The following is a 26,819-nucleotide window of genomic DNA, read 5'->3' as shown; positions in this document are numbered from 1 at the left end:
TTAAAGGAATACAGATAGGAAAATAAGAATTCAAATTATTATTATAGATATGATTGTATATCTAGAAGATCCAAAAAAAATTCCACCAGAAATCTCCTTACACTTTCTTGTTTGATGTTTTTCAATGGTGTCCCATCACTATTAGAATAAAATCCAAACTTCCCACCACAGGCTAAAGTTCCTGTATCACCTGGCCTCAGCCTGTCTTCTCCAAACTAACCTCTGTCCCACGTCATTTCCAGGTTTCAAACATGCAAACCTGGTTCTTGCCTCAGTTCTTTCCATTTTCTGTACCTATTGGGGAGCCTGCCCTCAGGATACTCACTGATGTGGCTCATTCTCATGTTAAGGTCTCAGGCTTTCCCTGAGGTCCCCAGGGAACAAAGTTATGCCATCCACCCCTGTAATTTCCCTTCATTCTATATCCCATTTCTTATTTTTATTCTCTTCATAGCATTTATTTATTATCATTGGAAATTATCTTATTTGCTACCACGATTGCTGTCTGCTTCTCTCCAGTCAAACGTAAGATCCCCCAGGGAAGTAAGAGCCTAAAACATAACCTGTCAGAGGAATAAATATTTTAAAACTTGATACATCCCCCAAATAACTCACCATTCTGTTCCTTCCATTTTATTCCAAATAATTGTCTTTCTTGCATTCCATTTTCTCACCCACCCCCTTAATAAAATTATTTGAATCATCTTTATTTCTTCTCTTTGTATATCGTATCCAACATGTGGCCCTCAAACAAGCCCTCATGCTGCTTTGGATTCCTTCTTCCTTCCAGGGCCCTCATCATTGATTTATTTTTCCATCTTGGTCGTGCATTGTGAAGAGTGATACCAGACGGATGTTTCTAAACATTTGTTTGACAAGGTCATGCTCATAAAGGGTACACTCTTTTTATGTGCAAAAATATTGCTCTCTACAACTGATGCTGGGAAGAAGCCTCCAGAAGTGAGCTGGATTATCTATAAGGGTCCCTAATCAACTATGAGGTATTCTGTATAGATTTAAACCAGAATCCTTGAATTTCATCCAGAATCTACTAATTTAAGTTTAAACTAGCAGAAGATAAGTCTTTGGTACCTCAGTAGCATTTAATTCTGAATTAATGATTGCACAAGTCTATAGTAAGTCTTTAAAGAAGACTTAGAGGGTGGAGCTGGATGCTCTGTCTAGATTTGTACCGAGGTGGGGGTGGGGGGAGGTCTCATGATATGGACTATAATGGACAGTTCCTGTGATTGAGGTGGAAACCCTCTGTGACTCGGAGAAGGATAATCTATGAGCTGTCATTAGTTTGCTGTAAATGTCCTTTTGAGGATGCAGAGTTTTCTTTTTCTTTTTTTTTTTTCCTGATTCTTTGCTGAACAAGTGACTTGCAATTTGGTCTCCTATTGACCCTCCCCACCTCAACAATACACACACACACACACACACACACATTGACTTCTCACTGTGTGTTAAACACTGGTGATATAGCAGTAAACAATACAAGTGAAAAATCTTGTGTTAATTGAACCTACATATGACAAATATTTGTGTTTTTTTGCATTTCAATACTTATCGCACATATACAGCACAATTTTTTATATTTCTGATTGTATAAAATTATGCTCACACCAATTCGTGTATTCACACATGTACTTTAGAATATCTATCTATCTATCTATCTATAAAACATTGAGTTTTGATATAGGTGTATTTCCCAAGAAAATTAAAAGATTTGCATTTTCATTTATACATGGGACTTTTGTGAAGTTGGTTGGTGTGAAATGACCTCTCAGATGAATTCCCCCTTAGATAAGTGATGAGTCTGAGATTTTGGATGCTGGATTCGTATTTGCTGCAGGTGCTTCCTGAGGTGTCTGTAGTGGACTGCGACTTCGCCCACCTCTAACAACCTGACTTCCTGGTGCTAGTGTCCTGGTGTAGCCACCTCTCTTGTTGATCCTGAGCTTGGCAAGGTGTCTGGCCTGGCCAGAGGAACCCAGCAAACATGATCCAAATGGAAACTACTTGGCTATTATACTCTGGGCCATGTTCTCTTGGAACAGCCCTTTCTAGAATCTAGCTCTTGGGCTGGGGCAGGGGTGGAGGGAGTCCACACACTTATGGGAAAGTTCTCGTAGCACAGAGCTGAGGATGGAATGGAACTTCAGCTGAACTCCCAGCCAGCAACAGAGATCCAGCATCAGCTGCATATCAAGGGTATTTGGAACTTTCTGCCATCCCCAGTGACCAACAGCTTCCATGTTTATGGCACAATTACAATTACAGATATTCTTTATAATACAAATAGTGATGATAAGCATAATAGCAAAATTTACAGTTGTGTGATCACAAACCTGTGGTGGTATAAATGTGATGTTATGTGTTTTTTTCTCAGTCACTGATTTAAATCACACTCATTACAGTTTCCCATTATTGTTCTTTGACAAGTTCTTGGCTGGAGGGATTCATTCAACAAATACTAAGTTCCCACTGTGTTAAACATGGGTGATACAGAAGTGAACAAGTGAAAAACACAAATGGAAAATCTTGTTTTAATTGGGCCTATGTCATAGGAAAAAAATATAGATAATAAACAAAATAAATAAATGCATCAATTAGCTTAGAATGGATTATATAATGATAGCAACCCAAGAAAGAAATGGCGAAGATGGTAGCATGGCCTTTGTAGGTTGTCTGCTGTCCTCTGTATCTTCTTCAGAATCAAGGAACAAATCCTTTCCAGGTCATGCTGGTCTCATGGAAGAGGGTAGGAGAATCATGTTATGGTTTTTGCAACTTCTGCCCAGAAATAGCCCACATCACATTCTCTTATACTTTATTGACCAAAGTAAGCCATATGAACTAATCCTTAATGAGTAGAAAGCACGTAATTGGAAATATTAATATGCTCTATCACAGCATCATTAGATGTTGATAAGAGCTGAATCGAAAAATAAAGAAAATGGAGAGAGGGAATACTGGGGATGTGGAGCAGAAATTAAGATTTAAATGTCAAGGTGGTCTTACTTGGAAGATGACATTTGAGAAGGATTTAAAAGAATGGGGTGTATTCTTCCATTTTTCATTGCTATAATAAGATACTTGAGGCTGGAAAATGTGTAAATTAAAGAGGTTCATCTAGCTCATAGTTCTGGAGATTCAAGAGCATGTTACTGACCCTGGCATTGGGTTGGCTCTGATGAGGATCTCATGGTGGATGACATCACAGTGTCAAGACAGTATGCCAGAGAGTGGGGAGGGGCCAGCCTTGCTCTTTATAACAGCTCCCATGAGAACTAACTAAGGTCTTGGGAGCACTACTTTAATTTCTTCTGAGGATGATGCTCCAATGTCTTAATTACCTTGTACAAGGGCCCAGTACCTCGCAACATCACCACACTGAGGATCAGGCTTTCAACACACATCTCAATCAGCAGAGGGTGAGTCTTGATATGTTGGGTAGAATTTCAAGAAGAGGGAAAGCAAGTGCAAAGGCCCTGAGGCAGGAACATGCCTGAAGATCAGAAGAACAACAACAAAGAGGTCAGTTGCATCTAGGAAACCTAGTGCTTTTATGGGTAAATTACCAAAAGTAAGATCAGAGATGAACAGGATTTGGTAAGTGCAGAACCTTGGGAGTAGTTTGGACACAAGAGTACCTCCATTTGACTTGAATTTTAATAGGATCATTCTACCTGCTTTTCTAAACAGACCAAAGTTGGGGAAGGCTAAAAGCCAGGATACAGGTGGAGAGACATTTTGCAATAATCCAGGAACGTGATAATGCTGGGTTGTACAGAAATGGAAGTAGCATCGTGGTGACAGGGGGTTGGGTTGTGTATATATTTTGAAGGGAGAACTGACAGGCTTTGGGGATGATTTGATTGTGGGATGAAGGAAGGGAGAGGGATTAAGTATGACTTTAAGGTTCGTAAACTTTCAGCACAATTGTAGTTATTAGAAGCAATTTAGTCTGAAGCCTTGGTTTCGGACTCAATGTCAGAGTTACCTGCCTGCATTCCTCGCTCTTCCTGAGCTTGTGTAGGGACCTCACTTGGATTGGTGGTGTTGGAAGTGCTTGGAATGTGTCTGAGATACCTCCTCCCATGCCCTGCCTCAGATCCTCCCAAGTGCTGGGGCAAGGAGGGAGGAGAGGGACAGCAATGCGCCCTTCTTTCTGCAGTCTTGTCTGGGCTGGTTGTTACTCCTTTCCTGGATGACATGAGACTACCATTGATGTTCTCTGTTCAGTGGGCTCCTAAATGCCGCTCTCTCAAGTGGGTACCCAACCAAGTGAGCTCTTTGCAATGTGTCAAGGTCCTCTCTTTTTTGCACCATCCCCTCATACATGAACTCCTGTTGGGTGGCCATCCTCACTGGGCCACCTGCAGATAACTCAGATATGGCTACTTCCCCAGGGACAACCCTAGGCTGCTGCTGCTGCTTGCCACCTGCTCCAGTTCTCTTCTCGTGCAGCAGGCCATATCTATATGTCATTGTCCCTGCTGCCTGAGGAGGTCTCTCATACTGGCAACAGCTACCACCTCAAAAAGTGTTTCTTTTAGTCTTTTTCTTACCTGGTGGAAGGGGAGACCCTCTACCTACTTCCAAGCCCAGGATGAGGAAGGTGTGGTCTCTCAGCATGAATATTTCACTTGTACAAAGATGACCACCACAGGACTCTGCCCTCCTCTATACCTTCATTTTCTTCTACAAGGCAAGAGGGACAGGAAGTGGGAGACAATGGTTGCTGAACCATAGCAGCAGTGCTGAACTAGATCAGCCAACTAGAATATTTTAGACCTAGGGAACAAGGATCTGATGGCAGAAGGAAGGGTGATAGCCGTTTTTCTTTTTAATATATTTTTAGTTGTAGCTGGACACAATACCTTTCTTTTATTTATTTTTATGTGGAGCTGAGGATCGAACCCAGCACCTTGCTCATGCCTGGCAAGAGCTCTACCGCTGAGCCACAACTCCAGCCCAAGGGTGATAATCTTATTGGCTCCAGTCCCTGAAGACCATGGACTCACTTCCTGTCAGTCTAGCCTCGCCCTAGGGTCAGGGACAAGTAGGTGCTACTTGTGTTGAAGTCCCCATTGTGCAAGACAATGGATCTTAATTTGGTCCAAATTGCACCAGTGAGGATTTCTTTGGGCCACTCAGTATCAACATTTCTTGGTGCACAGGGGTTCTGGTCAGTGGAAGCTTAGTCTGATACCCCATATTCATCTACCTAGTCAGGCATTAGAGTACATATTAAATTTACTGAGACAATAGAGGACGATTCTTAAAACCCCTCAGCTTAAGAGAAAAATTAACTCATGAAATTTCCCTTAGTGGTTGAAAATTATAGTAGATGACAAATGAGTATTATGTTCAGTAACAATTCAACACACCACTGCCGGGTCCCAATTTTGTTCCATAATTTCTGCAGGCAGAAGTAAGGTCTGGTTGCTCACTGAAAAGCTTACAAAGGTTATAGTAGTGCTTATTAATACCATCAGGAAGGACACAAATCCCTGTTGAAAGCTTGCTCAATTGATCCTGTTCCCTAAAAGGGTGGATTATTTGGGGGCTTGAGTCTTTTAAATAGTTATTACTATTTGTCTGGTACACAATATATTTGTGTACCATCTCCTTTGGTGAGGTGGTATTTTTTTCTCCCATCTATCATAGTTGAGTTAGTAGAATTTTTTGATTGTCCAGAATATTGAGTCATTTGTTGGTGAGTAAATTGATAATGATGATTATAATCCCCACAATTTTTTGAATATTTACCTTGAGTAAGATAATTCATACATAATATTTAGACAGCTCAGTTACTCATTTTGCAGAATAGAAATAGAGAACAGAATAGAAACCAAGCAAGTTGTTCAAGGTCATGTAACTGGTGATGTTTAGAATCAGAGATGTCTACATGCTAGCTTCTGGGTCCTAATCCTGACTAAGAAATGCTGTGTAATCCAGTCAGAATTTGGGGACTCTGCCAGGTGAGGAAATAATGTATTTGACTTTCTTGGAACTGTAAAAATGAGTAAAATGTGACAGTAAGTAAATAAGACAATATAGGAAATGTAGTAAATAAAAAGAAAGATAATTTTTATTTTCTCAGATTAGCATGATTTTTGACTTGACATATTTCCCCCATTAAAATTTTAACAAGATTATATATGTATTTATAGACAAAATGTTTTAATTTAATTCCCCAAGACAGCAGGAAATTGCTCACATTTGCTTTTTCACTTAGAATACTTGTTTAGAATTAGTGAATTGATTTAATATGCAACATCAGTTAGTGTGAACAAGGAAAGAAGGGCAATTGACAGGGAAGAAAATATTATTGCATAATGTAACCACTGTGTTGATAGAATGAGTTAGTGTTCTCCAGTCGAGATGTTTAGTATTAACTCTGATTCAGAACACAGTGAAAAAAATATTTTCACTGTCAGTCTTACATCAAAATACCTTCATGGAAGAAACTCTTATGCTTAGAAAATTGTTGTAAGACACATAACCTGATATGGTAAATTCTATATTATATGGCAGTGGGCCATTTGTGTATTTTTCTTAATTAAATAGGTACTTACTATAAATTATAATTATAAAATATTATCTTAAGTAGATTCAGTCTAGGGTATACTTAAGAGCCAGGAAGAGGACAGCAGAGAGAATAAACATTTGCTGATCATCGTATATGTGCTAGGATGCTTTATGCTGAATAGCTTGCTTAATGCATATAACAGTGTTCAAAAACTTCCTGTGAATGAAGATGAATATTATTTTCAACCCAGATTATATATAAAAGGGACTTGGTACATTGATACATTGGTACATTGGTACATTGCTCAATACATACTGGGGCAGTTAGTCTGGGGGTAGGTGGTGGGGAGACTAGTCCTTGTCTTTATTGTGCTGTGTGCCAAGTCTCTGGATCTTTGAAGGTGTGGGTGACATTGACTGTTCTTGATGTTTGGCACGACTGTTCATGCGAGTTCAGAGGGCAAATTCAGGCTCTGGCCCACTTTGAAATATGGCTATCTTTCTCTTTTTGATTGATAGCAGTTCTTTGTAAGTCCTGGATACAGTCCTTTGTGTCATATGTATGTAATGCAGGTATCTTTTTCTGATGTTTGTATTACCTTTGCCTTTCTTAATGCCCGATGAACAGAAGCCCCCAAACAAGGTCCAATTTATCAATCTAAATGAATCTTATATGTTTTCTTTTAAAGATATCTTTGACTCCTGCAAAATCATAAAAATATTACCCTGTGTTCATCCCTAGAAGTTTAGTTTTATAAACTCACTGTAGGTCCATTTTCCATTTCAAATTAATTTTTGTGTATGAACTGAGGTAGGGATTAAGTATAATTTTCAAATAAACACTAACCAATAAACACTACTTATTAACTAGAACATTTTCTACTTAGCTGTAGAACCATTTTTTTAAAGAGAATCCAGCTGTATTGAGTCTGTTTTGAAAGAGATCCAAAATGCTCAAAAGTCTTAAACTTTTTGAGCACCAAATTCCACACCACAAAATTATTAAAAATATTATTTAAAATTACCTTTAGCTATAAGGTATATATGAAATGCAATGAATTTTATTTAGGCTAGGGTTCCATTCCCAAGATATATCATTATGTATATAGAAATATTAAAATATCTGAAAAAATCCCAAATCTGAAACACTTCTTATTCTAAGAATTTCATATAAGGAATACTTAACCTGAATTTTGTTCCAGTGATTTGTTTCACTACCACATCTAATTATTGTAGTTTTATAAAGCATTTTGAAATTTGATAATTAAATCCTCTAAATTAGTTTTTCTACTTTCAGATTATGTTGGCTACTTTCAATCTCCCTTGTTTGCCATATAAAGTAATCAGTTTATAAAATTCTATAAATTAAAAAAAAAACTTGTGAGAGATTTTGATTAGAATTTCACTGAATTTAATCTTAATCTGGGAAGATTTGGCTAATTGTCTTTGAATTTATGAGCATGGTCTGTCTCTCCATTTCTTTATTGCTTCATCTCTTAGCAATGTTTTCTAGTTTTCAGCATAGAAATATGCATCTCTTTGACTGGATTTCTTCTTAGGTATGTGGTATTTTTTGATGCTATTGGAAATGATTTTCCAAGCAAAATTTTCTAATTGCCTATGTTATGTCTATAAAAATGCGCTTTTGTCTTGTATCCAGCAACTGGCTAAGTTAACTTAAGAATTCTAAATGTTTCTACAGAGTATTTTGTGTATTATCTATGAACCACATTTTAACTTTTTAATTGCTTTTTACTTATTTTATTGCTTTATTACAATGGCTAGGACCTGTATGGGACAATACTATATAGAAGAGGTGAAAGATCATAGTGTCTCTTGAACTTAGGGAGAAAGTGTTTACTATTTCACCATTAAGAATAATTTTTTTGTAAATGTTCTTTATATAAGAAATTCCCCTCTGAGCTTATTATTTTAGTTTTTAATCAAATGCTTTCTATGCTCTATTGAAATAATTTTTCTCCTTTATTCTGTTAATGTGAAAACCACACATTTTAATTTATTCATGTGTTTCAAATATGTACAGGATTTTTTCCCCCATGATCCTGGGAAATATTTATCTATATTATTTCCTTCTTATTCATTGGGTTTTAGTATTGAATCAAGGTCATTCTGGAGTCATAAATTGAATGGTGTTGTATTTTTTTCTATTTCTTGGGAGAATTTTTTTTAAAAAAATTGATACTTTTTCCTTAAGTGTTGGGAAGCATTTGCCAGTGAAGCCATCTAGGCCAAGAATTTTGCCGGAAGATTCTTACTAAATTTAATGAATATGGGATTTTCTTCATGTGTCAATTCTGCTATGTTGTTTTAAAAATAAATAGTCCATTTGATCTAAGTTTGGCATAATACAGCTCATAATTTCCTTCCATAATTTATTAATATCCAGAGAATTTATGTTCCCCCTTTTCCAAATTGTTTTGTTTTTTATCTTGATCTGTCTTCTCAGGTTTAACACTTTTATTTTTTCAGGGAACTATTGGATTTGCTGAGCGCTTTCCCCCTATAGATCTGCTTTCTATTTCACTGGTTTTTCTTTTAGCCTCACAGTTCAGTTGGTTTACAACCATCACCATGGTTTAATATTAGGTTATTTCATTACTCCCAAATAAACTCTGTACACACTAGCAGTCATTCCCCAATCCTGTTATCCCACTCCATCCCCATCCCAGCTCCTGCTAATGCATTTAAGTCTCGGTCTTGCCTAATCTGGAGATTTCACAAAAATGGAATCATAAATGTAGCCCTTTATGACTGACTCCTTTTACTTAGCACGTTTTGAGGTTCACCTACGTTTCGACATGTGTCAAAGATTCACTCCTATTTTCTATTCATTTTAGAGTCTTAGTTCTTAAAATTCAATATGTAATCATTGGAAACTATTTTTTGCATAAGGTGAGGTAGGGGTCCAAATTATTTAAAAACATTTTTTTTTAAGTTGTAGATGGACACAATATCTTTACTTTTATTTATTTTTATGTAATGCTGAGGATAGAACTCAGGGCCTCATATGTGCTAGGTGAGCACTCTACCACTGAGCTACCCCAGCTCCAAATTCATTCTTCTACTTGTGGATACTTCTTTTACCTTATTTATACCCTTTTATTTTCTTCGTGTATATTGTTGAGATACAAGCTTAGATTTCCAATTTGCAAACTTTCTACTTTTCTAATATATTCATTTTAAAACTATTTTTTTTGCGTATGCATTGCTTTAACTAATTTTATTAGGTCATTTTCATTATCATTCAGGGAAAGGGATATTGTAATTCCCATTGCAATTTTTCTTTGGCCTCTGGACTGTTCGGAAGTGTGTTACTTAATTTCTACACAGCATTTTCTAGACTTGCTTAATCTATTTTGGTAAGTGGCCCTCATGTGTTAAAAAAAAAAAATACCTGTAGTTGTTTGACAGTGTGTCTACATCTATCAATAATATCAAGCAAAGGTCCCAGTCATGCCTGTCATATGTGTAAAGACATTGCCACATGATTCTAGCCCCTGGCCACTGAGTGTTTCAGCTGAGCTTCCAGACAGAGAAGCAGGCAAGCCATCCCCCCACTGTGCCATTTGAACTTCTAAATGACAAAATCCGTGAAACTAATACAAAGATTGTCTTATGCCATGAAGTTTTGGAATGATTTGTTGCATAGCACAGTGAGAGCATCCTACTACTTTGTAGGGTAGATGATTATGAGAGAATCTATGTTTTCATAATCCTTACGGAATTTAAAGCTGGAGTTACAGAAATTAATTCAAACAATGTGTGTGTGTGTGAAGTGCGCGCGCATGTGCATATATTACATCTGAGGCAGCCAAGATTCAGCCAAAAATACTTTAAAAATATTTTTAGCTGGAATTCTAGTAGCTAGTATTGTGTCATAATTCTGAAACAAAATGTCACCAACTTATACATAGAAATCTCATGCCGCTTTTTTTTTTTGTGCTAAAATTTACTTACTATATTGTAACTATTTGTACAAAAACAAAATAAAACCCCAAACAGATTCACACAGGAAGTATGCTGTTGAAGGTAAAGTTCAGCTCCAAAATATATAAGAAAATACTAAATGGTTGACTGCTTCACAAGTGAAGGCAGAACCAGCTCTGGCTGTTCAGGTTTCAAACTTCTGTGGAGCAAACTATTAGAATAAAGCAAGTCTGTCTCAAGTAAACAGGATGAGGCTTCTGCATCTTTGCTCACTGGTTTAGATGGCTGCCACCCAGGCTCTGTGCTTCTAGCTGTGTGAGTTAGCGGAGCTCTTAGGTAAAGTTTGGATCATTAGAAAAGTTTTGGATGCTGTGTTTTTCAGGTTGTCTAGACAGTAACATTTAAAAGTATTTGTTTATTTGTCACTAATGTAAGAATGCAAGGATAGAGTTAAAGAAAAAAGTTTTTATTTAGGCTATCAACTAGGATCATAATAAATAATGGAATATACTAATGTAGTAACAGATGTTCTCATGCATTTATCACATTTATAAATATACAAGAAAGCTGGCTTACAGGGCTGTTGGAACAAATTTGGAAAAGCATTTGGGAACACAGTGAAAGTTAACAGTGTTAAGACTATCAAACATTCTCTTTTCTATCAGTTTAAAAAATACATCCCCTAGACACCTGTGAATAAGTGGGAAGTTTTCAGATAGTTTCTACATTTTTAAACATGCCAGAGTTAAGCCAATTATCAAAGGATCTGGACTGATAAATTGTTATTTATCAGAATTTCTCATGGAAAAGATTTTTGAAAAGAAAAAATTAACTTCTGCATTTCAGTGTGAAAGCTGATATATTTATTATAAGCCAGAATCAATCAAACAATAAAATGTGCCTGAATGAAATAAACCCAAAAGTTTATACATAGTGATTTTGATACTTATCTGATTGCAAAAGTGATGAACTTTGATTAAAGCTTAATTTTGCTAGTAAATTTCAACACAAAGGGTTAAAATAGGATAAGCTTTAAGGTAAACCTTTAAAACAAATAATAAAACATCTTAAACACAAAAATGTGTTTTTAATTGTTATTTACAGTTAATCAATGATACCAGTGTTTAGCCAACTGCCAGTCATAAATCCCTCTCTCAACATCTGTTATTACAATCTTCCTTACAAATACTTAGGCAAATCAGTTTAGTGAAGGAGAGCGATCTGTGGTCCAGAGTAACTCAATGTATGGCCATTTGGTCTGGAGACAGCGTTTAATAGGCGTGTCATCTGTTTGTAGCATGGGATCTTCAAAACCCATAATGACTGCAGTTCCTTCTACATACATTACCTATTGAAAAAAGAAAACCACCAAGCTCAATCAATATTCTTAGTAAATTCTTCTGTGAGAACGTTTTTATAGGCTAGCAAGTTATTATATAGGGTTTTATGTGGAACTTCTCATCTATTTTGATAGAAATTATGAGTAAGAATATTTGCTTAATTAATGTGAAAATAAATTTGCAAAGAGATAGTGATATAGATTTTAATTGCTAGCTGACCTGATGATGTTTAGAATAAAAGTATATGTGAATCACAAGACACATATAGACTGTTTTTAATAAGAAAATCATCCTTCAAATAATTATTTAAAGAAAATTTCAATTATTATACTCATTTACATCACTTCTATTATTGTAATATTGAGGCACTCAGACACTCATGCCAATCTCATGAAATGGAAAGCCATAACAGAAATATAGCTATCCATTCTAAGGAGGATTCCATTTGCTCCTTTCAATTTAAAGATTGAATTTCCAGAGCTGAAGACAATTTGCATGTTTGGAAATTAAATTTGTTATTAAGTATTGCCAAAATTCAGCTTATGAATGTACTTTGTTCTGACATCTTTTTAAATTTTTTTTCTCCATGATTTTTCATGTAGTACAATCAAATAGTAGGAAGAGGCTGATAGATCAAACTAGCCAGCACTTATGTTTTATGTGATCATTGTCACTGCATATAAAAATGGTCACTAAATACTAGAAAATCTGTATTCTTATTTCTTCCATTTCAAATAAAATACATAAAATGTTTTATGACATATTGCACCAGTGAAAACCCTAACTCTTTACAAAGGGTTCTCTGTGTACATGAAAGCAATGGTCATTAATTTATTTTCTGTACCAACAGAAATTCTAACTATATAATTTAATAAGAATATATAAATTGCCTTCTTCTAAAGTATATACAATGACTCTTACATATTCATTGGTGGATACACACGATTATAATAATGTTCTTTCAATATAAAAGCCACAACTTATTTGACTAAGGAGTCAAATATCAGCCTTAAATGATAGTTCCCTAAAAGACACATTATTTCTACATCTAAAGTATTGCTAGGCCAGATAAATTTGGTTTCATATATCTAATTTTTTTTAGAAAGTTCTAAAGAGACATTTTCTAGTATGAGAAATTTTTTTAAATACTTTATTTTGGTTAATATGTAAGTTTGTTTCTAGTGTTGATGAAATAAACTTACTATTAAAACTACAACTCTCACTTTTCAATTCCCCAAAGCAAAAGAGTCTTTTCCTGAGGAGTTCTCTGCAAGGAATATAACTCTCAAGTTATAATACTTGACAAGTAAGACTTACTTTCACAAAGAACTTCACTTGCTCATAACACGGAGAAGAAGGGCCTGGACACAGTACTGTGGCCCACTTCTGGAGACCTCAACTAGTTTTTGTTGCTTGGAGGATCAGGCATAGTAGTCCCCTTCCCTGTTTCCTCCAGGTGTTTTTAATAGCACCTCACTAGCTCCCAAGTAACTGCATAATATTATAGTTCTGTAACTTAATGACATTCATGCTTTGCTTTATAGTTGCTATATACTACTGTCATGTTAATATCCCCTCTGTTTTGATTTCTGATCTTTGTTAGTATGCCAGATACTTCGCACAAGCATAATTTGAAAACTTACTATACACAGGTAGCGTGGCCAAGCAGACCAAGGACAGGATTGGGAATCAGGAACTCAGTTCCAATCCCTGCTCTGTCAATGACTTGCTGTGTGACCCTGGGTGAGTCACTTAATCTCCCTGTCTTATCTGTAAAATATGGATAATATTTGACTACCTTGCAGGAACTGTGTAGGTGAATAACTAGTGACTATAAAGCACCTCTATTTCAAAGCTATGCAAAACTTCAAAGTCCAGATGAAGCACTCATTAACACACATTAAGAAATGACATCCAAGTTTTCTTATTGACAATTTATATTTTGGACCTAATGGAACTTTACTTTTATATTATGAAAATAAAAGTAAATTTTAGTATTTTAGATTTAACCAAAATTATGTATTCACATTATAATCTATTTTCTGTTGCCATTTCCAATTTAAATAGTTATAAAACCAGCATGCATAGATCAAATTAAAAAGGCATGTTAGGGATTATTCTTTCTAATATTAGCTTTATTTACCACAACTGTTTCTTGAATAAATACAAACATAATAGACATTACATGTGTACACAAAGTGGTATTTCATCAAAACAATGAAGTGGTGAGACAAAACTTTTGCTTAGAATACATGAGTCACCTTCATGCCTTTGAGTTACAAAGGAAAACAGAAAACATAATGGGGAAGAGGGCATGTTCTGGGCTAGACTCCTTAAGTTTCAATCCCAGCTCTGCCACTTTCTGGCTGTTTGTCCTCCGACAAGGTTGCTTACCTGTGCTTCAATTCCCTCTTCTATAAAATGGGTATAAACAGAATACTTCATATAATTCCTGATAAATGCTCAATAAATGCTAGACATTGTGGTTATTTTAACCCTTTAAAATATTTTTCTTAAATTCTATTGTCACCTCCTTCTGCATTTAAATGCATCTGTAACATCATTCACTATACTAACCATAATGCCAATTTAGAAATATGTACAAAGCCAAGGGTAAAACTATGCATGTAGATGCAGTTATTTTGTCACAGTGAAACTATTGCTCCAATGTAGATCTTCAATGTACCGTATCATGTTGAACAAATCGATATGACCAATTCTAAAATATGTTCTGATAGTAAAGAGACTCCTGGAATAACCTTAGGTAACCACTTTATGGTAATCTGACATTGCTATATACATATGTACTTATTTCATCAACCCAGTTGAAGACAAATTGCTATGTGAATTATCTTACCTTTTCATTATAATTTGATTGCTTCAATCCATTGTAGTGGTAGACAGTAAAAGATTCTGGACCACTGGAGCCCTATATAAATAAAGTACTATTAAAACTTCATATCGTTTTATCAAGCAATCTGTAATTAGCAATGAACATAAAAATCAAAGTTTCTTAAATGCTGATCCTTTCATTGGGGAATCATTTGACAAAGCAAAGAACTTAAATGGAGTAATTCCCAGAAAACCAAAAAGCTGCAACAGGTGCTTCTGGGGAAGAGACTGGGAAGAAGGAAGTATAAATTTTCACCATAAGTTCTTCTTCACTTATGCTTAGCTATGTGCATGTAATATTTTATAACACAAAAATACTTAACTAAAATATTTCCCTACTTTTACTCTTTTTAATAAGTTTTTCCTTTCAATCAACATGGAAGAACATTGGTATCACTCTTGCACAGACAACAATTATATAATGCACTGATATGCTTCCAACTTAGTCTACAATACTGGGTTATGGGTTTCATTCCAAAAAATATCATTTGAAAGCTTAACTTTTAATTCATAAAAAACACTATGAAAATAACAACTATCTTAAAATTTAATAATTATATCTTACAAATTTCCTTCAACCATTTTTTCATTTTTATAGTTTTTCTACCTGTAGAAAAGGTCTTATTTTTTTCTTTTATGATTACATTACTGGTACTAATACATTTTTTTTTTTATGATAGAGGTAGAAAAGAAATTGGAATTTCAACTGAAACAATGAATTTCAATTTACAACATGTTGTCTGATAAAATGACCACCATGTAACTATCTAAGTAGTTCAGTTCAGTAGTAAAATTCTTAGATAAGAAGACAACATAGGATATAGAATTAGCTTGCCAGTGACCCAGACAAAACTCAAGGGTTTTGTAACAGGCATATATTCTAAATAACTGAGCTACTATCAACATCCTACAGAAGACATGTCCCAGTATGAAAAAGCACAGCTCCACTGAAACAAAACACCACCTTTTCTTTGATACAACTGAGATTCTCCTGGAATTTAGGTTAACTAGTAGTGGCTCCTACTTTACCCTCATTTCTCCATATTTAAAAAATTCTTAGAAGATAAATACTAATCTATTAACAATAGTTACACATGAGAATGAACATGGGGATGAGAGGGAATGGAGGATCTTTTTTTATTCCATATACTTTTGAATTTTATCCTTGTAGAAAAAAACAATATGGTTATGTATAAATATTAGTGTCTGCAGTATCCTTTGCCACCTTCCCTGCTCTAAGCAGCCATCACTACTGGCACGTGTGTATACCCCAGGCACACCAGAACTGCACTTCCAAGCTCTGCATTAATGTATTGGTACACAGGGCTCTGACCTCTCTGCATGGAGAAGTTCTTTACATAACAGAGTATTCTTAGTCTCTCATATACACCTTAGGACATTTTAAAGAAGTAGAAAAAAATACCCAAACCATGACAGATGATGCCCCTCCAACAGAACAAAACAATAAATGTATTTCTTCAACTATGTTACCTGATCAGGAAAAAATTCTTGAAGAAATGGACCCAACAATATGATTCCTAATCCTTCTGGATCTAATTTATTCTTCATGAGATTTATACTATAGGAGAAAAAAGGAAAACAGTGAATACCAAAGGGGGAAGGTCTTATTTTTTTTTCTTTTATGATTAAATTACTGGTACTATAACACATTTGACTGCCAAAAATTCTAAAAGCTGTTCTTTTTAGAATCTTAATGACAAATACACAGGAATGACATTTAATTTGCCAAAACTTGGTTATTTTTAAACCAGAGTAATCTGTTACTATTTAAAATTTAAATTATGATGATGACTTTGGAATATTTTTGTTCCTTATTAGGTAGTTTAAAAACCAAGGCTTAAAAACTCAGTCTTGTTACCTCCCAAAGGCAAATTTTCTTGCTTCACAGGTAAGCCTGAATTTAACAACGAAATGAAGCATTTAACTTAAAAAAAAAAAAGTTTATGTTCAGCCTAAGAAGAAAAACATGTCAAAAGGCAGTGGTACATCAGATAATCAAAAATGTTTTTTAAAAAGGTTATTTTTAAGATCTAAGTGAGACAGTCTTAAAATGCTTACTTGAAGGTTAAAGAGGAAAGACAATCACCAAAGAGCTGAAGTACAGTGAATTAGAGTAAGTGGTAAGTACTTTATTGGTCTAGCAGTAGTCTAAAGAAAATAGAACTCTATATAACCTTTGCCATTTAGGTGAAGTCAAGGTTAGTAAAAAGTGTTATGTATGACTAGAAAGATGATATGTTAAAATTGACTGAAATCTGGAGGGTTTTAAGAAACAAAAATGGTCTTTTCAGAAAAGTTTTATTCTCTCAGCTATCTCAAACTATAATTCCAAGTTAAATTTAGCTCATTATATAACAAGTAAAACACTGTGTTTGGGGTTTCACTGGGCACTTCTCCTCTTAGGTTCAATTCAAGTCAAAATGAATCTGGACATCTTCTGTGGCTCAAACTCTCAAGAGATGGGCAGCAGATGCAGCCCATGACATAGGCCAGATATAGTCAGGGGGTTTGAGGACTTCCTGACTGGGAGTGTGGGTATTTTGTCTGGGTCAATGACTAGGAGTTTATTTCTTAAGGAGAGTTTAAGCTATCCTTGTAAGGGTAAGTTTTGCTTTAAGGTTTAAGAAAGCCATATGTGCACTGCAGTAGCCATGTCTCCTGTAAACTCCAGGGCAGGCTGTATCTTATGTGTGGTATGGTGAGTGGGCTATTTGCATCCTACAGCCATGTATCTCTTCTAGGACACTACACAAAGGACATGATATTTTAGCAGGACTGAGCAAGGCCAGGTTATGGCATGAAACAAATGGGCACATTTGTTTATATTTACAATATTTAACTTTTTAATGTATTCTAGATTATGGGCTATCATATTTTATGTGAATAGGCCAAACTACAGAATGAACTTAGTCTAGTCTTTCAGCTACTTCTAAGAAAACAAGCTGATTGAATCATCTATACTAACTATAATTCAAGGCATACTATGTATTCTGATGAAAAAAGGGCAATTACATATGCATGTATCCATGCAAGAATTTGAAAATAACAAAAAAGACCCTTTCTCCTTCATCTTCCCATCTTAAGAACTATCAGTAACCAAAATTGAGTTCAGTTCTCTTTTGTAAATTAGAGCAGGGCAAACAAGATGGTCTCTGTGGAAATCAGTCTGGAAGAAAAACAGTAATTACTCTTTTATCATTTATCAGACCAGTTCAACTCTGAATTTCTTCTAAGCTGAAATAATTTTGTCTAATTATTGAGAATGGGTAAAATAAAGTTTTAAGACGACTGAAACATTAATTCAGATGTGATTAGTTTATAAGTATTCCACATTTCCAAAAAAGCAGACCTGAACTTATTTAAAAATAGGACCAAATTCTAAAAACTATGTATACTAATGTTTCATGTTGCTTTTGTTTTTACTGTTCTGTAAGCGAAAGTTTATTCACTGTCAGAAAAAACGTGAAGAAAAAATTGTGCAGAAAAAAAGGGAAAAATTAGGAGAGATCTAATACACATAACCACTTTATTACCAATGAGAAAATATTTCTTGTTAAAGATCTTACATCTATAAAGAAAGTTATGTTTTATAGATTGTTAATTTTAGAGGAATAACAAGATAAGACAAAGGTAATACTAAAATTCTGTACCCTAAAATATACTGAAGTCATTCACAAAGGGTTAAGATCAGTTAATCATTTAGAAAAGTGCAATGTATTTAGTCATCTTTATTTAAGATTGAAAATTAGAGGCCTGCTGGTTCTTTTATTATTTCACAGAAACCACAAAAGAAATAAAATCTTTAAATGGAATACCTGTACTTAAAACTTAAAGACATTTTCAGCACTTCAGAAAAAGCAGCAGTACATGGTGGGAAAGGAAGCTCATTTTAAATATGTTAAGTCTCTACTATCATAATGGATTAGTTTGATTTCTTTCTAAATCTTTATTTTATATAAATTGCTAGTTTTTATAATGCAGGCTTAAATTTTTTAAAAAAGATAAATATAATGTTTAAAATATAATGGAATCTTTTTGAGTTTACAAAATGACACTCCCTATTTAGCTTACTATTCAGGATCTGAAACAAGGTCCAATGCTTTCATTACGTCTTCTAGAAGTGAATCAGCTATGAATCCATTATCTGAAAAAAACAAATATCAGAAAAAACTTCAAATAACAGTTTACCTCAAGAAATACTAGTACTGTTAATCAGATTTCATGGGGGGAAAATCACATAAAAGGAATACAAAAAATTAAGGAATAGCATATTAAGTTTACTTTTTTTTTGTTTATAACAATGCCTATTATTTCCAGATTCTTTTATTTTAGATTTATAAGGCACACGGACAAAAGATTTTTTGGGGGGAGATTTCAAATAAAAAAGTTAACCACATAATTTCTACCTGAAAACTCCAATGAAACCTTAAAGTCAAATTACTTCTTCTTTAAGCAGTCTTACAAATCTGTAAAATGGGTAAACTTTTTTTCTACTTAAAATTATAACAGCTTATTAGGTGTATCTTTCAATAAACAAAGTATTTCCCATTAAGAAAATAATTCCGTTTGTTACAATGTTATAGAACATTTTGAAAGGATGTAGTGACTACTAGGTAATAGACAACTTAGGAAGAGATATCCTATAAGAGGCTTGATGACTGAAATAAGAGCTATAGATTTAATGGAAAAAAAATTAAAGTTGAAATGTAGAGTAGAATCAAATGTTGATGATGGCTATTCTATGGAAAAAAAATGTTTTTTTGGCTTGATGAGGAAATAGCATTGCCAAATGGCTCAAACTCTGATGATATAATAGTACATGACACAGAAAAAACCTTGTAGGGTAGTTAGAAATGATGGTAGTTTTAAACAAGCAAACTGTTTATTGCCTTAAATGTACAGTGCTCAAGTTCTCTTAATCATTTACTCATTCCTAAAGACTGTCTCAGCTTTAAATAAGCATCCCACACAATGTCTTTTTTCAGGCTTTAGTTGATTTTTAAAAAACCTTGCCAAGGAGACAAGATGTCCAAAAGCCTTGCTCCTATAATCATACTACAGAATAAAGTGTGTGGTTGCTCATTCAGACAGTGTGCACTGTCTATCAAAAAGGAAATGAAGTTATAACAGCACAAAGGTCTTTTTCTGTTCTTTAACATCATTAAGCACTTGTTTCCCCATCTGAAGACAGATTAGTCTCAACTTGAAGGCTACAAATTATATAGGAAAAAAAGTATAATTTTTAAGGCAAGAGTTTAGAATAATTCTAATTTGTCAAGTTACTGATAATTTGAAGCAGAGAGAATAAATTATTTGTTTGAGGGCACCTGTGAAAACTTGCAAGTTTTGTGGGCATAGCTTTGATGAATTTGAAAGGTAGAGAAAAATTATGTTGCTTAGTTAAGCCACAGTTAAAATCTACAATCTCCAAATGCAAAATTATTTTTTTTTTCAGGAGACAGGAAAAATTATTTGGATAAGTTTATAAGCTATCATGTAGATCTACTTGATATTACAAGGTTCTTTAGGAGGCACTACAAAGTTCCTCTGTCCAATATCTGATCACATTGATCAATCTACCTCCATCACTATTTTTTTATTTTATAAAAACTCCTATAAAACAGACATTTGAGTACAAAGCCACATACAACCCCCCACAAAAGGTTCAATAAATAAATGCAATGTGAACATTCTTAAAAATGCACGCATGATGCTTTGCATTGGCCTGATGCCGATTCACTTTACTTTTGAGACCCCGAGCACATATACTAGTGTTTATTTTCGTTCCTTGACTTGGGATTGATCAATAAACTGAGCCAAGTAATTAGATGTGAGATATCAAGGTCCTGCTAAAATAAAAATTTCTCATTTGGAATGCTACCAAAATTAACAGTACAAAAATATGATTTTGATCTTCTAAGTTAGCTTCTAAGAAATGGAAGTTACTCAAGTAGAATCCTTATTCCACTAAATTAATAACAACAGTTCAAAGAAAACTTGAGTTAAAAAGTACTACTTGAAGATTTTAGCCTTTAAAAAAAGACATTGGGAATAGTGAGGGGGAGAAAGTATTTGATCTTGTAGAACACTTAGACTGCAGTCTTAGTTCTTACTCCCTGGTATGTAGTTCTGGAGAAGTGTCACAAAGTTGTTTATTTTTGAAGAACAACGATGAGGATAGAATCCCTGCCTATCTCCTGAGTTTATGGCAAAGTTTGATGGGATCATGGATGCAAAAATGTAATATGAACTGTAATGCTCCATGCAAATGCCAGTCACTGTTATTTTTAGACAGGTCCCCACTTATAAGCCAGATTAATGTCCCAGAATCACTTGCTTAAAATATGCAAGATGCCTGCACTAGTCCATTAATTTAATTCCCAATATGCCTATGGCACAGTGTGTGAACAGTGTTCTTACAGGTTAACTCAATTGTCAGATACCTGAGTAGCATCCAACAGCGGGAGACAAAGTGGTATGGCGAGTGAGATAAAGATACAAAAATACTCATGGGTACCAGAACTCCAGTTCCTTTTCATTAGCTCCTCTCTAGATCAATTATTCTTCAAGTATCTAAGGAGAGTGACAAAGGACAATTGTCCCCAAACCAGTCTCTGCTAAATGGAAATTGAAAACTACTTAGAAGTTTGTAAGACAGTATGCTTAATGTTCTGAGCAGGCTTGATTTGCTTATATCGTGAAAGCAAGGTATACTATGTTTAGGAGGAAAAAACATCAAAATTAGTAGAAGAGCAGATTAGTTTGTAAATGACTGTTTGTAAACACTGAAAGTGAAAAATTTCAGTTTTTAAGAAAAGTTTATCTTTATATACATGATTTATCATAAAGATGATCTCTATTCTGAGGTACCTGAAAAAGTTTTCCTTGCTTTTTAATCATTGTTTATAGTCCTGTTAAGCTGACACAAACGAAACTTTGTAGATGAAAGAAATTTTATTTAATCAACAATTGTCTTTAGTAGGAAGAGCAACTTTATTTTCATATTGCATCTCTCATGATTCAATTTGAAAAAAATTGCCACTGATTATAAATTGTGATTATTGGCAATAAAAGACATTTTGATTTTTTTTTGGTAAAAGTGCAAAAAAAACGAATAGTTCAAGTACCTCATCTATGATTTTAAAAATTGCAAAAAGTAAACACACAAATCTATTGCTTATGACAAGGTCTCCTACTTTAAAAACCTTAGTATTAGTGTATGCATTATTGAGTTTCTTTCACTTAGCCTTCTAATGAGCTTTTTAGAATGTTCGGTCTCCTCTGTTTGTGAATACCCCTTGCTGTGAAGGTATTTCTTGTGCCCTTTTTCATTAATGGTTCTTATCTTCAAGATCCTCTAATTTTCTCACTGCATGATCATTTTTTTAAGAAGCTCATTCACCCATAGTTTCAATTCTGATTCAAAAATTTTCACTTGTGAAACAAACATAGCAGTATCCAACACAGCAGACTACGAAGTCATATGTTTGGTTTTTAGAATGTGCTGGATAGTTACCTGGTGTAAGAATATGATTCATATTTTGTAAAATCACTTAAAAAATTCTGTACCATAAAGACCTGACTAGAAACTCTGGGAAGATGCCCACTTAATCTGTCATGCCATCCTGCATACCTCAGGCTATAATGTATTCCATGCTACAAGGAATTCTCTTATACTATAATTAACATCAGTATGGATAGAAACATGCCCCCACAGAAGTCCTGAAACAAAGGCATATATGTGTATGTGCATGACTGTGAAGAGACACTTTCCATTGAGATGTAAGGTATCTAAAAGGAGGTTAGAGATGATAGGAAACAAAGTATTTAAATCTACAAGAGGGTATACTCCAGGAAAATGCTCAACTTCTCTGATATATATTTCTTTTTTCTTTTTTTTTTTTATGGTGCTGGGAATTGAACCCAGGGCCTTGTGCATGCAAGGCAAGCACTTACCAAATGAGCCATATCTTCAGCCCTGAAATATATTTCTTTAAAATATAAATTCAACACTTAATATAATTAATTTTCTCAGTTATTACACTAACCTTGGGCCTCTAGGAACACTTTGCAATAGTAAACTCTACCTAATTATTTTTCTTACAGCTTTTCTTTCTACTCCGGCCACACAATAGTTACTATCTCAGACCCATCACTTTCTTTTCTGTTAGCCTCCATTTGCCAAAAGTGCTCTTTCCCTCCAAAGTCTTCATGACAGCTCTCTAATTTCAGTTCAATTAATCACAACATTTCTTTGAATCTTATACTATACTTTTTATGTCGATTTTATTTCCATATGAAATTGTTACTATTTTTCAATCCATCTTAAGTTTGATGATTAGCTCAAAATATATTTTAAAACTTTATTAATAGAATTTATTTATTCTTTAACATGATTCAGTAGTAGGAAAAATTTGAGGATATAAATTCCATTCACTTCCTTATCTAAAGAAGTAGAATGAAACATTATCAAAAGATTAAAAGATTATGAATTCTGAGGGAAACTTAGATGTTTCTTACGTTAGAGAAAAGGTATAATGAAAGAAAGAAAGAAAAGTTAACATTAAAGTTAACATATTGGTAACATATGTTTTTTTTTGGTTTCTCTTTTCATCATTTTCCTTTAAAACTTTTCATAAATTTAATCAATATTTCTTTTCAATAAAACTCAGGTAAATCTCAATATACTTCAAATACATAAAGACATAAAACAGTTCATAATCAGATCTTTTACCTTCTGGATCATAGGTTTGAAAAACTCTCCTGGCTTGTTCTGAAGGAGCTTCAGGAGCAACTAAAGCCATATCCTGAAAAGATAAAACACATGCTATCAATCTGCTATATCGCCATCACAATAAAAATTAAACACTAGATCAGGGAGAAGAAATGATAAAAAGTCAGGAGATTTTGATCTACTTATGTATCACAGGTGTGTGACTAGATAAGTTACAAACTCCCTAGGCCTTGATTGTACATGTGAAAATGGCAATAATACTTCAAACACAGAAAAGCATTGAGAAAATACATGTGAAGGTTTATATGAACATTTGAAGAGTAACATTATACAGGTAGTTACTATAAAAATGCAATCTAAAAAAATCAATTCATGAATTTCTTTACATGATTAGATAGGTATTAAGAAGTATAACACCTGTAATCCCAGCTGCTTGGGAGGCTGAAGCAGGAGGATTCCAACTCAAAACCAGCCTCAGCAAAAGCAAGGTGCTAAGCAACTCAGTGAGACCCTGTCTCTAAATAAAATACAAAATAGGGCTGGGGATGTGACTCAGTAGTCCAATGCTCCTGAGTTCAATCCCCGGTAACCCCCCTCCCTCCCAAAAAAGAACTATAACAAATACATTCTAGTTTTCAACACTCAAAACTAAGATTTTTGCAGCAAAGATTTATAGAATTACACATAGTAATGCATTTGAAATTCATCACTTTGGTAAAATCATGACTCAGCAATACCTAACCAAAGAATAATCAATGAAATTCTGCATAAACAAATTTTTAATTTTTCTAACTCATAGGGAACATCTTAAGGCAGAATTATTCCTTTTCCCCATAAAACAAATGATCTATCATAACTAATTTATCACAGTGAGCATTACTATTACAATTCTATAGCACAAAATTTCAGTGTTATCTTTGACTGATTCACAAAAGTTTTCTTCCAAATACCCAAGTCACTGTAAAATTTTACTACTTGGTTGGCATAAATGTAGAATCTAGGCTCCTATTGTCTTCTGGTCATAGCTTTTGGTTAAGCCTTTACCTATAAATATGCTGAGATAAAACTCAAAGAACAAGTTTCCCTTCCCACCATCTCAAATCCTTTTAAAGAAGTTGTGGAACATAATGTTAAATAAAATTTAAAATGCTGTTCTCCTATGGAAACAATTTTTCTAAGAAATGTAATAATTTTTGTTGTAATTCTACATATGTTTTAGTATCAACTTTAGCTTCCTTAACTTTTTGTACCCCTACTTCTTTTTTCAATTTCTCTTCTGGGATGACTAGCGTAACTGAACTCCTGATTGAGGAGAAGCTCAACAGCAGATCAAATTTTATTCTGTTCACAGACAAATGAACAAACTAAGAATTACAGTAATTCTTACCTGACCATGAGGACTAGGTTCCTGAGAATCTTAGTAGCACATTTGGTTTTTATGAAAAATTAGAAATAGAAATCAAAACAAGGCAAATTATGCAAGCTTTGCATATTCTTATGTATTCCAGTAAAAGATTTTTTGGCATTTATAAAATTTGGTAATGTATATTGTTTCCCATTTACCAGCTCTTGATAGAAACTTGTTGCTATCCCCCTTTCCTGCATTTTCAATGTTATTTTACCGATAATACACATGTTGAGGGACAAGTTTACTTTTGTTATAACTTTCAATGCCTTTCAGATTTCCTTTATTGCTGGATGCTTCAATTGTGTTTGATCTTCAGCTATTATAAACAATGCACCAAATAAATAAGAACATGTAATTTCATATATTTTGTAGTTGCACTAAAAGGTATCAATAAAGTGAGATTGCTGGGTCAAAGGAAGAATGCTTTTATAATTCTGGTATGTGTCACCGTACTCTTGAGTTAATGTTTGATTATTAACCTATTTCCAAACAATATTTCTTAAAACCTTTTTTTTTTTCTAATGCATCACAAATATAGCCTTTGCTCAGTAACTTTGGGCCACAGCTAGTAGTGTCAACTCTCAGATTTAGGAAGCAATCCTTCTTCAGTTCCCTTATTAATTTCAAACCTTAGTTGTAAAAATTTCTACATCTACTCTAGAATAATTTTTAAGTTACTTGTTATACCCCTATTACTTTCTTTTTCAATATTCCCTTTAGAGAAAACTGTTGAAATTTGAAGATGAACACTACAACTGAACTTCTGGCTCAAAAGCAGACCAAATTTTATGCAAAGGGGAAATTTATAGGGCAGGGGATAAAGATATACTCATTCTTTCTATTCACAATTGTTCCACTTCAACCTTTTTTTTTTTTTCAAATAAATGATGAGAAAAGATCTCAAATGAATTTTAAAATATTATTTAGAATTTATAAGTATTACTTAAAACTACAATGTAAATAGAAGAAAAAAATGTTTTTCCCCTTAGTTAAAAACAAAACAGTATTAATTCTTCTAATCCATGAATATAGGATATTTTTCCATTTATTTGAATCTTCAATTTCTTTTATCGATGTTTTATAATTTCCAGTGTACAGGTCTTTCTATTATTTCTAAATTTTTTTTTGGGTAATTATTGTGACTGGAAGCACTCTTGATTTTTTTTTTCAGTTTGTTGTTAGTGTATAGAAATACTGATTTTTGTGTATAGGTTTTTGTATCCTGCAAATTAACTGTATGTATTCACTAATTTTAGCAGTTTTTAATAGAATCTGTAGGGTATTATATATTTTTTAAATTTTTTATTTGTTCTACTTAGTTGTACATGACAGCAGAATGCATTTCCATTCATCATACACAAATGGAGTGCAACATTTCAATTTTCTGGTTGTACATGGGATAGAGACGCAAAATTCGTGCAATCATACGTGTACCTAGAGTAATGATGTCCATCTCATTCCACCATCTTTCCTATTCTTATAACACCTCCCTATCCAAAGTTCCTTCATTCTTTCCATACACTACCGCCCCCCCGCCGCCCATTGTAGATCAGCATCCACTAATCAGAGAAAACATCCAGACTTTACTTTTATATATAAAATCACGCTATCAGCACACTGACAATTACAATTTTTCCTTCAGCTGAATGTCTTTTAATTCTTTTGTAGCCAATCGGCTGTGGCAAGGACTCTCAATACCTTGTTGAATAGAACTGAGCATGGATGTCCTTGTCTTCTTCCAAACCTTACAGGAAAGACTTTTTAGTTTTCCCTGTTGAGAAGTAATGGGCTTCTTATATGCAATCTTTACTGTGCTGAGGTAAATTCCTTCTATGCCTAATTTGGTGAGTTCTATCATGAATTGATGCTGAATAATGTAAAATGGCTTTTTTTTTTCTGCATCTACTGAGATGATTATATAGCTTCTGTCCTT

At 34.1% G+C, this 26,819-nt stretch overlaps 1 protein-coding gene across 4 annotated transcripts in view; it reads right to left on the bottom strand.

Annotated features, from left to right (window-relative positions):
• Positions 1-10,936: 10,936 nt before the first annotated feature.
• Mindy3 (MINDY lysine 48 deubiquitinase 3) overlaps positions 10,937-26,819 on the bottom strand; it is a 78,456-nt gene continuing 62,573 nt past the window's right edge. For 3 of the 4 annotated variants that reach the window (XM_046423024.2, XM_046423026.2, XM_046423025.2), the window contains 5 exons: positions 23,479-23,551; positions 18,816-18,888; positions 16,215-16,302; positions 14,689-14,760; positions 10,937-11,839 (listed from right to left, as the gene is read on the bottom strand). In XM_046423024.2, the coding sequence (XP_046278980.1) occupies positions 11,690-11,839; positions 14,689-14,760; positions 16,215-16,302; positions 18,816-18,888; positions 23,479-23,551 (456 nt within the window). In that variant the 3' untranslated portion in view covers positions 10,937-11,689. Of the gene's footprint in view, positions 11,840-13,474; positions 13,602-14,688; positions 14,761-16,214; positions 16,303-18,815; positions 18,889-23,478; positions 23,552-26,819 lie in introns of all 4 variants that reach the window. The other variant, XR_006846868.2, reaches the window with a different exon arrangement.

Source organism: Marmota monax, unplaced genomic scaffold, assembly GCF_021218885.2.
Source record: "Marmota monax isolate L192 unplaced genomic scaffold, Marmota_monax_Labrador192_F-V1.1 WCK01_AAM20220418_F8-fsc00098, whole genome shotgun sequence".
Lineage (NCBI taxonomy): Eukaryota > Metazoa > Chordata > Mammalia > Rodentia > Sciuridae > Marmota > Marmota monax.
This window is presented reverse-complemented; position numbering and strand designations above follow the sequence as displayed.